This window comes from Myotis nattereri (genome assembly GCF_964212035.1).
Source record: "Myotis nattereri genome assembly, chromosome: 15".
NCBI lineage: Eukaryota > Metazoa > Chordata > Mammalia > Chiroptera > Vespertilionidae > Myotis > Myotis nattereri.
The window spans coordinates 55,086,899-55,099,664 of NC_138090.1; the positions used below are offsets into that span (position 1 = coordinate 55,086,899).

The following is a 12,766-nucleotide window of genomic DNA, read 5'->3' on the forward strand; positions in this document are numbered from 1 at the left end:
TTTTATCATATAAGCCCTGGGGTTGTTCCAATAATTCAATTTTCGCCTTCATTGTTTCTGTCATTTCAACAATCTTTGATTAAAATGCGTTTCTTATATTCCTAGTGTTCTGTTGTCTCTTATATGACTACCTGCATCAAAGACTCTGTAGGCAGCCCTTCTTAGCATTATTTTTCAAATTAGATTACTTCTTGACATCTATTCCTTGTAGATGCTCACACCTGATTCTCCACAGAGAGTTAATCCCAGGGCTCACCTGATGTTGGAATCTGAAGGGGATTGAGAGTTGTAGCATCCACTCTCCCAAACTCAGCTTTTGACTGTGATGTGCCCAGCAGGGATGGCTCCAATGTGAGCCTCACACTCACACCTGGACAGACGCTCTTGTTGGACTAGGCTGGATTGAATTTGTTACACACACACACACACACACACACACACACATACACACACATGCACTCACACACACACACGGTTCAGTGCTGACCGTTGGCTGAGACAGTGCATAGAGATGCCTCAATGCTCATCCTCAAGCATGAGAAATGGGGCAACCCACCTATCACCTTGTGCCCTATACCCTCCCTGCCTTTGCCAACCCTGTTGTCCCTCTCCTGTCCACACGGAGGTGGAGAACTCCTCATAGAAGACCACTTGTGGTCACAAGTGGCCACTCGCTTGATCCCTTTTATTTGTTGTGGTTCCCTCTCTGTTTGGGGAATTCTCATTTCACTTCCACTGCATTGAGTGTGGCTGCATCTTTTAGAAATACTATTTCTCAGAAGTAGGAACAGATGAGGGCTCTTGAGTGGACACACCCATCCCTCATTTTGACTGTGAAGTGAGACACCTTGATCCTCTTATGTCTCATCCCACACATCTTAATCAGGTCTGCAAATTATCAAGGGCTGATCTTGCCCACATCCCAGACACCACTGATCCCACAACACTCTGAGAATTTGGCTTCATGCCTACGTGATTCACACCAGGAATCCAAAGTGCAGAGATTGGCCAGTACTGCTCAAGTCACACAGACCATAAAGGATAGTGAAATATTTAAATATGAGCTTTGTCCCCAACATCAGAGCACTGGACCCCTTACTGACCCCAAGAGCTGAAGAGAGGAGGACAGAATGAGGGGACAGCTCTGTTTAAGAAACAAGGATCACTGTGGAGGGAGGAATGAGCCATATCTTATTTCCAGGAAACTGGGGTGGATGCCATTGCAAGAAAAAGGAGAAGTCCATAGAGGGGGTGTGATAGAGAGAAAGCTACAATCTGGGGCCATAGAAGGGACCTGTTTCCTTCCTGTATTTATTCTGTGTTTCCCCTCAGTGCTCACTATCACAGTGACTTCTCCCTGAGCTGTGCAGTGAGAGGGTGAGCGTGTCTCTGCTGATCTGAGCTCTGCAGGCCACAGGGACCCACGTCTTCCTGAAGCATCTCCAGGGCCCAGGTGGCACTATCCATGGTGAGGATGACAGTGAGGTGCTGATGGATGGGCTGAGGTGGGAGGAGACCCCGTGGGGGAGGCTCTGACAGGGAAGGACGTGCCCTGGGTCACCTCACCTGCAAGGGGCCTCTCAGGAGGGAGGCTCTGGGTCTATTTTCTGCTTCACTATGAAAGTGAGAGCCAGGCTGCTAGAGAGAGGCTGTGCCCTCGCCTGCAGGCTACTGGCTGACACCCCATGACAGGCAGAGTCAGTCTCCAAGTGACCATCACCTGTGCATTTGTCTGTCCACCCTACTAGCACCGTGGCCTTCTCCATCTGCTCAGCTGAGGCCTCCGGGAGAAGACGCCATGACCCCCACCGTCACGGCCCTGCTCTGCCTCGGTGAGATGGGACGGGGAGGGGACTCTGGTCTGTCAGGACCCCAGGATTCAGGAGGCTCATGGGGAGGAGGGTGCTGCTCAGGGTTCAAGGCAAATCTCTCACAGGGATTCTCTTCCAGGGCTGAGTGTGGACCTCAGGACCCCAGTGCAGGCAGGTGAGTCTCTCAGGAGTCCCAGGTTCCTCTCACATGGGACAAGGGGTTACAGCCTGTGCATCTGGGGATGGAGAACAGTGGTTCTGGGTTAATGGATGTGGGGCATCTTAGAAATGTGGGGGTGGGTAATGCCTTCTAAGCAAGCCTTTGGTTTCCTTCCAGGGCCCCTTCCCAAACCTACTGTCTGGGCTGAGCCAGCCCCTGTGATCCCCTCGGGGAACCCCATGACCATCTGGTGTCAGGGGCCGCTGAAGGGCCAAGAGTTCTATCTGTATAAAGAGGGAAGCCCAGCACCATGGAAAAGACAGAAGCCACAGGAGCCCGGAGACAAGGCCAATTTCTCCATCACACACATGACAGAGCATGATGCTGGGATATATCGCTGTTACTATTACAGCCCTTCAGGCTGGTCAGAGAGCAGTGACCACCTGGAGCTGGTGGTGACAGGTGAGAGGACACTCAGGGGTCCCAGCCTCAGGCTCTGCCCTCAGGAAGGGGGTCTTCTCTCAAGGTGTCTCCCTCTCACAGCCCAGCCCTGGGGGGCATGAGGGAGGAGTGAACCCCATTTAACATGCTGCCTCCTCCTCTCCTAGGAGTCTACAGCAAACCCAGCCTCTCAGCCCTGCCCAGCCCTGTCCTGACCTCAGGAGGGAACGTGACCCTCCAGTGTGGCTCAGGGCAGGAATTTGACAGGTTCATTCTGACTAAGGAAGGAGATCACAGGCTCTCCTGGACACTGGACTCACAGCGACAGCCCAATGGGCAGTTCCAGGCCCTGTTCCCTGTGGGCCCCATTACCCCCAACCACAGGTGGAGGTTCAGATGCTATGGCTGTTACAGGAACAGACCACAGGTGTGGTCACAACCCAGTGAACCCCTGGAGCTCCTGGTCTCAGGTGAGTCCCATTATTGCCCCATCCATGGATTTAGGCTCCGGATACATTATTGGGATCTTTGCTGGGAGGAAACCCCCCTGTGAGTGGGTAAGGGGGGAAGTACAGGGGCCACTGTGTCAAAGACACACAGAGAGACAGTGAGTCCTGGGTGCCAGGACAGGAGAAGGGGGTTTATGGGAGGAGCAGCCCAAGCTCCTTCCCAAGGGGGCATCAGGGCCCTGTGGGTGGGGATGGATCCAGGAGAGACTCAGAGTCCACCCCTCACTCTGCCCTTCACCCAGCCCCTCGCTGTCCCTGCTGTGTTGGGGGCAGATAATGAGGAAGAACCCTCAGCTCCAGATGAGATGTGGACAGGCCCCTGCAGAGGAGGAGCCTAGAGCACGAAGCTGGTGTCCTCCTGGGTGGTGGGGGCACGGGCAATGTGAGAACAGCACAGGAAATCCACAGTCCTGGGTCCCAGTCCCAGACCGGCCCCATCAAGGCTGGGTGATATGGGGCACGTGATTCATCTCTCTGAGCCTCAGAAATGGGTTGTGGGTCAGCAATCCCTGGTGCATGACTGCTGTGAGGTGAGAGGAGATGAGTGACAGACACCAGCATGTGCCTCACACACAGTAGGTGCTCATTACATGGCATCCTTTCCTCATTCATGACGTCATGAGGGGATGAGGGCTCCCCAGGACCTTTCATGCCTGATTCCTTTCCAGGAGACGTCCCCAAACCCTCCATCTGGGCTGACCCAGGCCCCGTCGTCAGCAAGGGGAGCCCTGTGACCATCTGGTGTCAGGGGTCTCTGCAGGCTAGTGTCTACGTTCTGTATAATGACAGGGTCTCTGAGCCCTTGGATACGAAGACCCCAAAGGACTCCAGCAACAAGGCCAGTTTCCTCATTGAAGCCACGACCCCATCCCACGCAGGCCTGTACCAGTGTGCATATTACAGCACTGGAGACATACTCTCAGAGTTGGGTGACCCCCTGCTCCTGGTGGTGACAGGTAAGGGAGACACCAGGACCCTCCTCACTGTGGGCTCCAGGTCACAGGCAGAGGGAATAAAGTGTGCCCTCAGAGGGACCTCACCCCACACAGAACACACCTGGGGCATGAGCATGACAGTCCCTTTAACACAGACCCTTTCTCCTCCCTCAGGAGTGGATGGTGCACCCTCCCTCTCAGCCCAGCCAAGGCCTGTGGTGGCCTCAGGAGGGAAGGTGTCCCTCTCCTGTAGCTCATGGTTCACATGGGGCCCTTTCCATCTGCTGAAGGAGGGAGAGGGTGAGAAAGGTGTTAAAAGGAGATAAAAAGACACCCCACCCCCCAGGGGGACTGAGAGTAGCTTGGAGGGGTCACAGACAGAGTCTCTGGAGAAGGACAAGGTCCCTCAGCTCAGGGTCAATGGCGCGAGGGGAGGGTGGCTCTCTACACATCGCAACCTTCCTCTCCCCAGGAATGTACAGGAAACCCTCTCTCTCAGCGCAGCCGGGACCCTCAGTGCCCAGGGGAGTGAACGTGACCCTGCAGTGTGGGTCTGAGATCTGGTTTGACACTTTCCACCTGCACAGGGAGGGGTCACTGGACCCTCCCCAGCACCTCCATCTGCAGGACACGTCTGGACCCTCTCAGGCCACCTTCACCCTCAGTCCTTTGAGCTCAGGCCACCAGGGGACCTACAGGTGCTATGGCTCAAACAGCACCTCCCCCTACCTGCTGTCACAGCCCAGCGACCCCCTGGAGCTGCTGGTCTCAGGTGAGGAGCCCTGACCCTATCCTTTCTGTGCTCAGTCAGCTCAGGGCCCTGTCCCTAGGAGTGTGGGTGACAGTAATAAACAAGGAGGTGGAGGAAGTTCCACAGAGCAGGTTCCAGCCCATGAGAGAGCAGAGACAGACAGGGCCTCCCACTCCTGGACCCCACTTCTGAACCTCAACAGAGAGAAGAGGAGGGAGGGTGCCGGGGTCCAACCCCAGCAGGTCCAGGGGTCCCCAAAGGTGTGGACGGAGTCGGCGAAGAAGGAATGACATGGAGTCAGCCTTCAGTTGATCAGCAGCCTAGCCAGGATCTCTAGCCAGGATCTCCAGCCAAGTTCTGGTCTGGATCTCCAGAGAGGTTCTGCTTCTGATCTCCAGCCAGGTTCTGTGTCCATGTTCTCTTGCTAGGTTCTCCAGGTTCTCCAGCCAGGTTCTGTAGCCATGTTCCCTCGCTAGGTTCTCCAGCCAGGTTCTGTCCAGGTTCTCCAGCCAGGTTCAGTCACCAGGTTCTAGTCAGGTTCTCTTGCCAATTTCTGTAGTCAAGTTCAGTCCAGGATCTTTTGCCATGTTCTCTCGCTACGTTCTGTCTCTAGGTTTTGAGGCCAGTTTCTGTCCAGGATCTTTTGCCATGTTCTCTCGCTACGTTCTGTCTCTAGGTTCTGTGGCCAGTTTCTGTCCAGGATCTTTTGCCATGTTCTCTCCAGTGAAGTTCTTCTGTCTCTAGAGAACGTTCTGTGTAGGTTCTGTGCCTCCTGGTTCTGTCTTCTTAGTTCTGTCTTCTTACATCTGTATTTATACCAGTTGATTCCAATCCTATCAATCTCTATTTCAAAGGTTAGGGCGTTTCTTATCTCCATTCCAGGGAGTAAAGATTATGTAGCTTAAGCATGATTGTTCGTAGTTAAAGTGATTAATTACCCGCCTGGCACTTAGTTAAGAGGTTTTATTCCCTCCCTAACTTCAGGGGAAAATCCCTACCTGGGGAAACCACCTTTCTCAGAGACCTTGGTTAAAACACATAGTGCCAAGAAGGTGAGCAAACATATTAAGAACAGTATGCCATATATGCCAGTTCCCTTGAAACAGCAAGCATGGACCGGCTCCCGGCAGGAGGGCAAGTGAGATGTGAGCGAAATGAGCAGGAATGTGATTAGTCTGTGCAGAGAACACAACCTCGGCCCCTCCACCACCACCACTACTCACCTCCTGACAATCATCTCAGAAACTTGGTCTCTGTAGTCCCAGCCCCCACTGGACACTCTCCAATAGAGAAGCATCCTGCCTGTGGGCACCACACGGCACGGCCCCCTGTGCTCACCTGGAGGCCTCCAGCCACTCAGTGCTCACCTGAGAACAAGGAGGGACCCTGCAGGCCTCATGGGGACCTGGGGCCTCCTGCCCAGACTCTGTGCATTCCCCTCTGCTCAGCGTCTCTGTGCACATGGGTCTATTATGGCTCTTTTTTAGAGAACCTTCAGGCAGTACTTCAGTCTATAAGCTCACAATTTAAATGATATTATATGGAGTCCAGATAGAAATATAAACATTCTATTCCTCTTTTCATTGGGAGCAGGTGAAATTCAGACATTTTTTAATGAAGAATAACTTCTTGTTTATATAAAGTCTACATTCACACATTTTCAAATCAGCTTTATGCATGAACCTTAGAAGCACGTGACAGCTCTTTGCAAAACTGTGTAAATGCCCAGCCCACTTAGAGAATTGCCCCTCTAACATTGTAATTTGTGAGAAAGCTGTTTGATTCCTGTAGATTTTCTAAATGGTAGTAAGTGCACATCGGAAAGCTCTTGGTTTGGGCATAGTTATCTCATGACCTGTTAGCCTCCTAAAGACTCTCTCCCTGTGGACTGTTTTTCAGTTGATCCCTCCAACATGCTGATAAAATTATAATCCCCACCAGGCCAAGGAAATGTCACTTCTTTATTCCCAATTGCATACCTATTTTTCTCATTCCACACCTAATACAATGAAATGAGGGATTAAAATGTTCCAGAGTTTCTCTTCCAGAAAACAGCTTAATTCACACCCAACCTTATGTCATGGCAAACCCATTAAGAATTCTACATTTTAAAGAGATCAACTAAAGGACTTGTATGCATGCATATAAGCATAACCAATGGACATAAGACACTGGGGGATAGGGGAGGCTAAGGGACTGTCTAGGGCGGGGGGATAAAATGGACACATATGTAATACCCTTTGTAATACTTTTAGCAATAAATTAAAAAAAAAAGAATTCTACATTTTATATTGAAAGCACTATTGGTCGCTTTGTTCCAATCCGTTCTTCTGTTTCATTAGGGTTTACTAGGAATGCTCTCTTTTCCTGGCAGACACACATCTCCTCCTAATTATCTTTTCTCTGACTTGTAACCACATGACACACATTACAGAGACTTCTTAGCGTCACCCACTTGCATATTAACGCAACTGAGTAACGCGGATCATCCATGTGCATTTTCTGAATTGTGGAGCTGACATTTAGAGTTAATGCATGGACCACTGTAATGAGGAACAATCCATAATTTCTGTTTCCATCACGGGATTTATATAAAAATGGGGTAAGAGTTTGACCTAACTTCCTGCTTTTGGTGTCAGTAACTATTGAAATTAGGGGGATTTTCTCTGTGACTTAAATTTGAACCAGAAATGTGGACTTCCTTGGTTTGAAGGGTGTCTTTTGAGTTAAAAAACAAAGTTACATGATTAGCATTTACATTCCCATATTTTTCATTCGGAAAATGTATCTACCACTGTAGGTATTTGTTATTGTAAAATAAAGTCGGTTAATAAAATAATCAATAGATGAACTACATTGGGTGAAGATGAACATAGCAGACCCGTGAAAGGAGGGGCCTGGGCGGGGTGGGGTGAAGGAAACCCAGCCCAGACTTTCACCCCATCATGCTTCTGAGATGCAGGAGCCCCTGACACCAACCGCTCCTCCATGGACCCTGGGTCCCCAGCTGTTGAGAAGGTGGGATCTCTCAGATGTAGGGGAATAAGCTCACGGGGTCTTGATCCTCAGACTGAAGACAGAACACACAACTCTTAGTTATTCCTGAATTGAGACCACTTCTTACTCATCCTCAGTTCTTGGGCACAGCTAACTCTGATCAAGGTGCCTCAGAGCACGTGCAGAGTTCAGACATCAGAGGGACACTGATGTCAAGGGGAGGTGGGAGCCCAGGTTGAACATCAAAATCCTGGAGATTAGGGTCTGCCCTGACCTCTGAGACTTCTTTACCCACAATTCTTATTTTTCCATCCCCAAGACTACACAGTGGAGAATCTCATCCGGATGGGCGTGGCTGGCTTGGTCCTGGTGGTCCTCGGGGTGCTGCTATTTGAGGCTCGAAACAACCCCATAAGGACCCTCGATGCAGCCAGGATGTGAACACAGAGGGAACAACGCGCCATTCAGAGGGGGAGCCTTGGAGCCCATCTGAGCATCCCAGGAGGTGCTGAAGGAAAGTGGGGACCATAGTTGGGGAATCTGTGTGTTGAGAACGTCCAGGGAAGTAGAGGTGGTAGGTGAGGTTTAGGCGTAAGAGAATGTGGGCCCTGTCCCTGTAGAGGATGCCTCCTCCACCCACATGGGTGCTCTCCCTCCCTCCCTGTCCTTGCTGACTCTCTTGCACTGCCCTTCTATTCTCACCCTGTGATGTGAGGGTCCGTCCCACATGGCTGGTTCACATCTTTACACTTCTTCATGCTGGGTCATCTATTCCAACAAAATGAGGTGTCTTCACAACCCTGGGATTAGTTTAAACCATAAAGAACAAAGGACAGGTACCTGGTCCATAGTGGGAAAACATCATAATAATGCAGCTCAGGGAAAGAATCAGGACACAAAAGGGAATCAGGTATTGTGTGATTCCATTTATGCGAAATGTCCAGGAGAAGGAAACCCATAGAAACAGAAATCAGACTGGTTTGTCTGGGGTTGACCAGGAGGACAGATGGGAGATGGACTGTTGTTGCTGTTTGTTTGTTTTTGGAGGGGGAAGTTTAAACCTTTCTTGAAGCAAGATAGACGTTGTCATTGAGACATTGTGCATTTACTGCATTCTATTGAATTTCACATTTCAAAAGGCCCAATTGTATGTTATGTGACTGTTGCTTCAATAAAAATAAATGCAAGTGAAACACTCGTGGTTCCCTTTAGCTCCCTTATACCTTGGAGATTGCCCCACTTGTGTCCGTGGAGTTTTATGGGACCAGGACTCACACCAGGTCAGAGGTGCCCTAAGTGCTTTAGTGCTTAGGGACCAACCTACTCATGAAATTTCCACCTTCACTCTTTACTTGGGCTGAGTCTCGGTTTCAAAATGAGACTCACCATCCCCGAATACTTTTATCTGCGCTCATCTGCCATTCAACCAAGGATGCACTACAGCTTCCAATTTACCTTGTAGGTTTGGGGGATACACATGCGACTTCCAAACAGCCCTTCACAACACACATCCGCGTACACATGCCTTCACCTGGTCAGAAAATGACACCAGATTTCTGGCAGTTGTGGCTCAGTGGTTGCGTGTTGACCTATGATCCAGGAGGTCATGGTTGGATTCCAGGTCATGGCACATGCCTGGGTTGCGGGTTCCATCCTCAGTGTGGGGCTTGCAGGAGGCGCCAGATCAATGATTCTCTCTCATTACTGATGTTTGTATGCCTATCTTCCTCTCCCTTCCTTTCTGAAATCAATAAATATATAGTTTTTAGAAAAAGAAAGGAATTAACAACCGATTGGGGCTCTTCATACCTCTGGCACTCCTGTCCTCATAACAACCCTCAGAAGAGAGGTTTCACAATTTTGCCCAACACGCAAACAGGAAGAGGAGAAGAGACTGGCTCAAAATAAATGCTCAATAAACGTGTCCCCAGGTCTTAGATTACAAGCTGGGAATTGTCTCCAACATGCTCTTCTACCCAAAGCATGGAGATGGAATAAACAGCATAAGACAAAGAGGTACAGTCTGGGGGACAAGAGGCGGTGAGGAGGCAGAAAGGACTCTGAAGGTTTGATGGAGAGGGATGGAGAGCAGGAGCTCTGCTCACAAAACAAGGAAGTCAGAGAGAGGAAGTGATAGGGAGAAGCAGCAGCACACACCCAGGCCTGGAGGGCAGTGCTGGTTGCCTCTGTGGGTGATTGACAGTGTTGTAACATCCCCCAGGCCTCTTGCTCCTCTTGGGGTCAGCAACCTGGATACAGCCCCATTGGCTCCTGCAGGCAGCCAATGGGAAGAAAGGATGAGTCTTGCATTTTCCCCTTTCACCCCCTCACACACTGAACCAATCCCAATGTTGTGGCTCCCGATTCTCCTTTCTGTGACCCAGTTCTCCCCACAGACAAGCTCAGGTGAAGACCCAGGACAGCTTGTTGGTGTGACCCCATCAGCCTCCTTCTGGCCTCCTCCAAACCCTCACTCTTGGCTCAGGTGTTTCGTTCTCACAGACGTACCTGTCACCGACCATCCCCTGCACAAAGCCTGTCCACAGGTCCCCCCTGACACCAGCCACATCCAGGGATCTCCACTCGGCAGTCCGTGCTGCTGGCCATCAGGCTGAGCTACACTCTCCAGTCTCAGTGAGGCCAACGCCTCCTTCAATCAAACTCATCCCAGTGAACCTCCCCCCCTCACACACACACAACCTGGGTTAGGACCACATAGTGCCCCTTCACGGGGCCCCCTGAGCCCGACTGAACAGAGCCCCCTCTTCTCCAAACCTCCTAGACCAAAACAACATACATTTATTTCCAAAATGTATTCCGGACATTTCAGAAATAAAGCAACAAACTTCGCAATAATCGATGTGTGAACCATAACAGAAGTGAATTTTTTAGATTAAATGGTAATGTAAATATTACCTATGAAGTATTTCAAACCTGTGAAAAGAAAAATTAAAAGCCATGTGTGCTTGTGAGTGTGTGTTTATGTGTGTGAGCATATGTGTGAGAGTGTGACTGCTTGCATGAATGTGTATGTGTGTGTGAGTGTGGTGAGTGTATATGTGTGTGGGCTATATGAATGTGTATGTGAATGTTTGAGAGTTATGTGTGTGTGTGTGTGTGTGTGTGTGTGTGTGTGTGTGTGTAAAGGTATATGTGTGTGTCGTGGGGTGTGAGTGTGTGTATTGTGTGTGAGTTTTTATGGGCCTATATATGTGTCAGTAGGTATGTGTGTAGTGTTTGAGTGTATATGTATGTTGATGTTTTATTGTGACTTTGTGCATGGTGTGAGTGTCTGCGTATGTATGTTTGTGGTCATTTATGTCTGTGAGAGTTGTGTGACTAGTAATGAGAGTGGATATGTGTATATGAGTGAATATATGTGTGTAAGAGTGTGTAGACAGGAGTGTGCGTGAGCCTGTGTGAGCATATATTAATGTGAGTGTGTATGTGTGAGTGTACGTATGTAAGAGGGCTTAAGTGTGTATGCTTATGTGTGTGTAAGTATCCAGGTGTATGAGTGTGAGTGTATAGGTGTGTATGTGTGTGTGAGAGTGTGTACGTGTGATAGTGTGTGTGCTTGTGTGTGTGTGTGTGAACGTATGTGTGAGTGTGTGTATGAATGTGCATGTGTGAGAGTGTGTGGATATGTGTGTGTTCATGGGCCACTGTACCCGTATGTCTGAGGGAAGCAGGGGTGAGAGCTGAGGTGGGAGGGACACATCTGGATGATCATGATCAGCCTTGAGTTCAGAAGGAAGAGCCTGGACTCACCCTGAAGACAGTGAGGACCATGGAAGGGTTTACACATAAACAGCTTCTGAAAGGGAGTGGCAAAGGCAGATGTGGAGGGTGAACTGGAGAAGGAAGTGAGGGTGTGGAGCTCAGAGCTCAGGAAGGTGGTAGACATGGTGGCTGCCTTGGGGTGTGACCTTCCTCCCTGCCTTGTTGACAGGGGACACCAAGGAGCCCACAGGACAGAGAGCCCAGGGGTGGGGGAGGGAGGAGCCTAGGGGCTGTGCAAGATGCATCTGCTCCCACAGGCAGCTCAGCGCCTCCTCCTGGCCTGGGACGCAGGTCCTACATCTGACGCTCTGTCTCTGGGAGCAGCGGGAGCTCTCCATGTCCTGGGGGCCAATCATCTGAGTCATTGCTGCTCCTTGAGAGCACCTTTGAGGCCGGGTATCACTTCCCTCATCAAAATGTAGAGACTCTTCAGGACTCAGACTAGAACAACATTCATGGGAGTCCAGTCCATTCAAGGCAGCAACACACACGGACACATTAATAATCAATTGCGGAGCTACGTTCATAGTGGTTGAAGGACACTTGAGCAGGCTACTTCCTCCCTTGACGTCTCAGCAAAACAAAAGCCTCCCCCACAAAGATGGTGAGAATTTTTCTTGTCTGAGATACGGAGGAAACGAAACCAGCCATTCATTGCAGAGGGAGATGTTGGTGTTTTGAGAAATTGAAAAGCAGAGACGCCTTGTCCAAAGGAGCAGAAGGAAGACTCCTGGTCAGACCCCTCGCGTGGAGTCACCTGGATCATGACAGACCCTTGCCAGAAAGAGGGAAAGTCATGGCCTTTCCATCAGGTGGTGCTGAGCTAGTGGGTGAGTCTGTGGGACACAGTGAACGTCTTACCTGCCTCACACCATTTACAATAATCAATGTCAGATGGGCGATGGAACAAAACATGAAAAATAAACCAATTTCTTTTTCTTTTGCCAAAAGAAAAGGGGGGAAGTATCTCACTAGCTTGTGGGAGACTCATTTTCCTGCAATGTAGACACAAGAACATGAACTTAGTGGGGACATGGACACAGTGGAATCCACTAAGATGAAGAACTCTGTTCCTTGTAGACACCAGCGAGACAGTGAAGACGATAGATATTTGCGATGCCAAAATGAGACCACGGACTGGCATTCAGATCATTAGGAAACATGTACAAGTTGTTATGTAGCAGCAGAGAGCAATAGGGAAGCAAGCAAACACTTAACACGCAACTGATATTGACATGCAAATGCGCAGTGACATTATGTAAACCTGATGGGCTGCCTTGACTGGTGTTTCTCAGTGGTTAGAGCATCAGCCTGACCACCGAAGAGTCACAGGTTTGCTTCCGGGTCAAGGGCATGTGCCTTGGTTGCAGTTTTGACCA

At 50.0% G+C, this 12,766-nt stretch overlaps 1 protein-coding gene across 1 annotated transcript; it reads left to right on the top strand.

Moving 5' to 3' along the window:
- Window positions 1–1,798: 1,798 nt before the first annotated feature.
- On the top strand, window positions 1,799–8,045 carry LOC308530715 (leukocyte immunoglobulin-like receptor subfamily A member 6; the record flags this gene model as incomplete). Its single annotated transcript, XM_081107402.1, has 9 exons — window positions 1,799–1,832; window positions 1,951–1,986; window positions 2,149–2,433; window positions 2,580–2,882; window positions 3,590–3,877; window positions 4,031–4,156; window positions 4,329–4,628; window positions 7,570–7,641; window positions 7,924–8,045. 9 exons carry the CDS (start codon window positions 1,799–1,801, stop codon window positions 8,043–8,045), a joined length of 1,566 nt encoding a protein of 521 aa, XP_080963528.1.
- Between the last annotated feature and the right edge of the window lie 4,721 nt (window positions 8,046–12,766).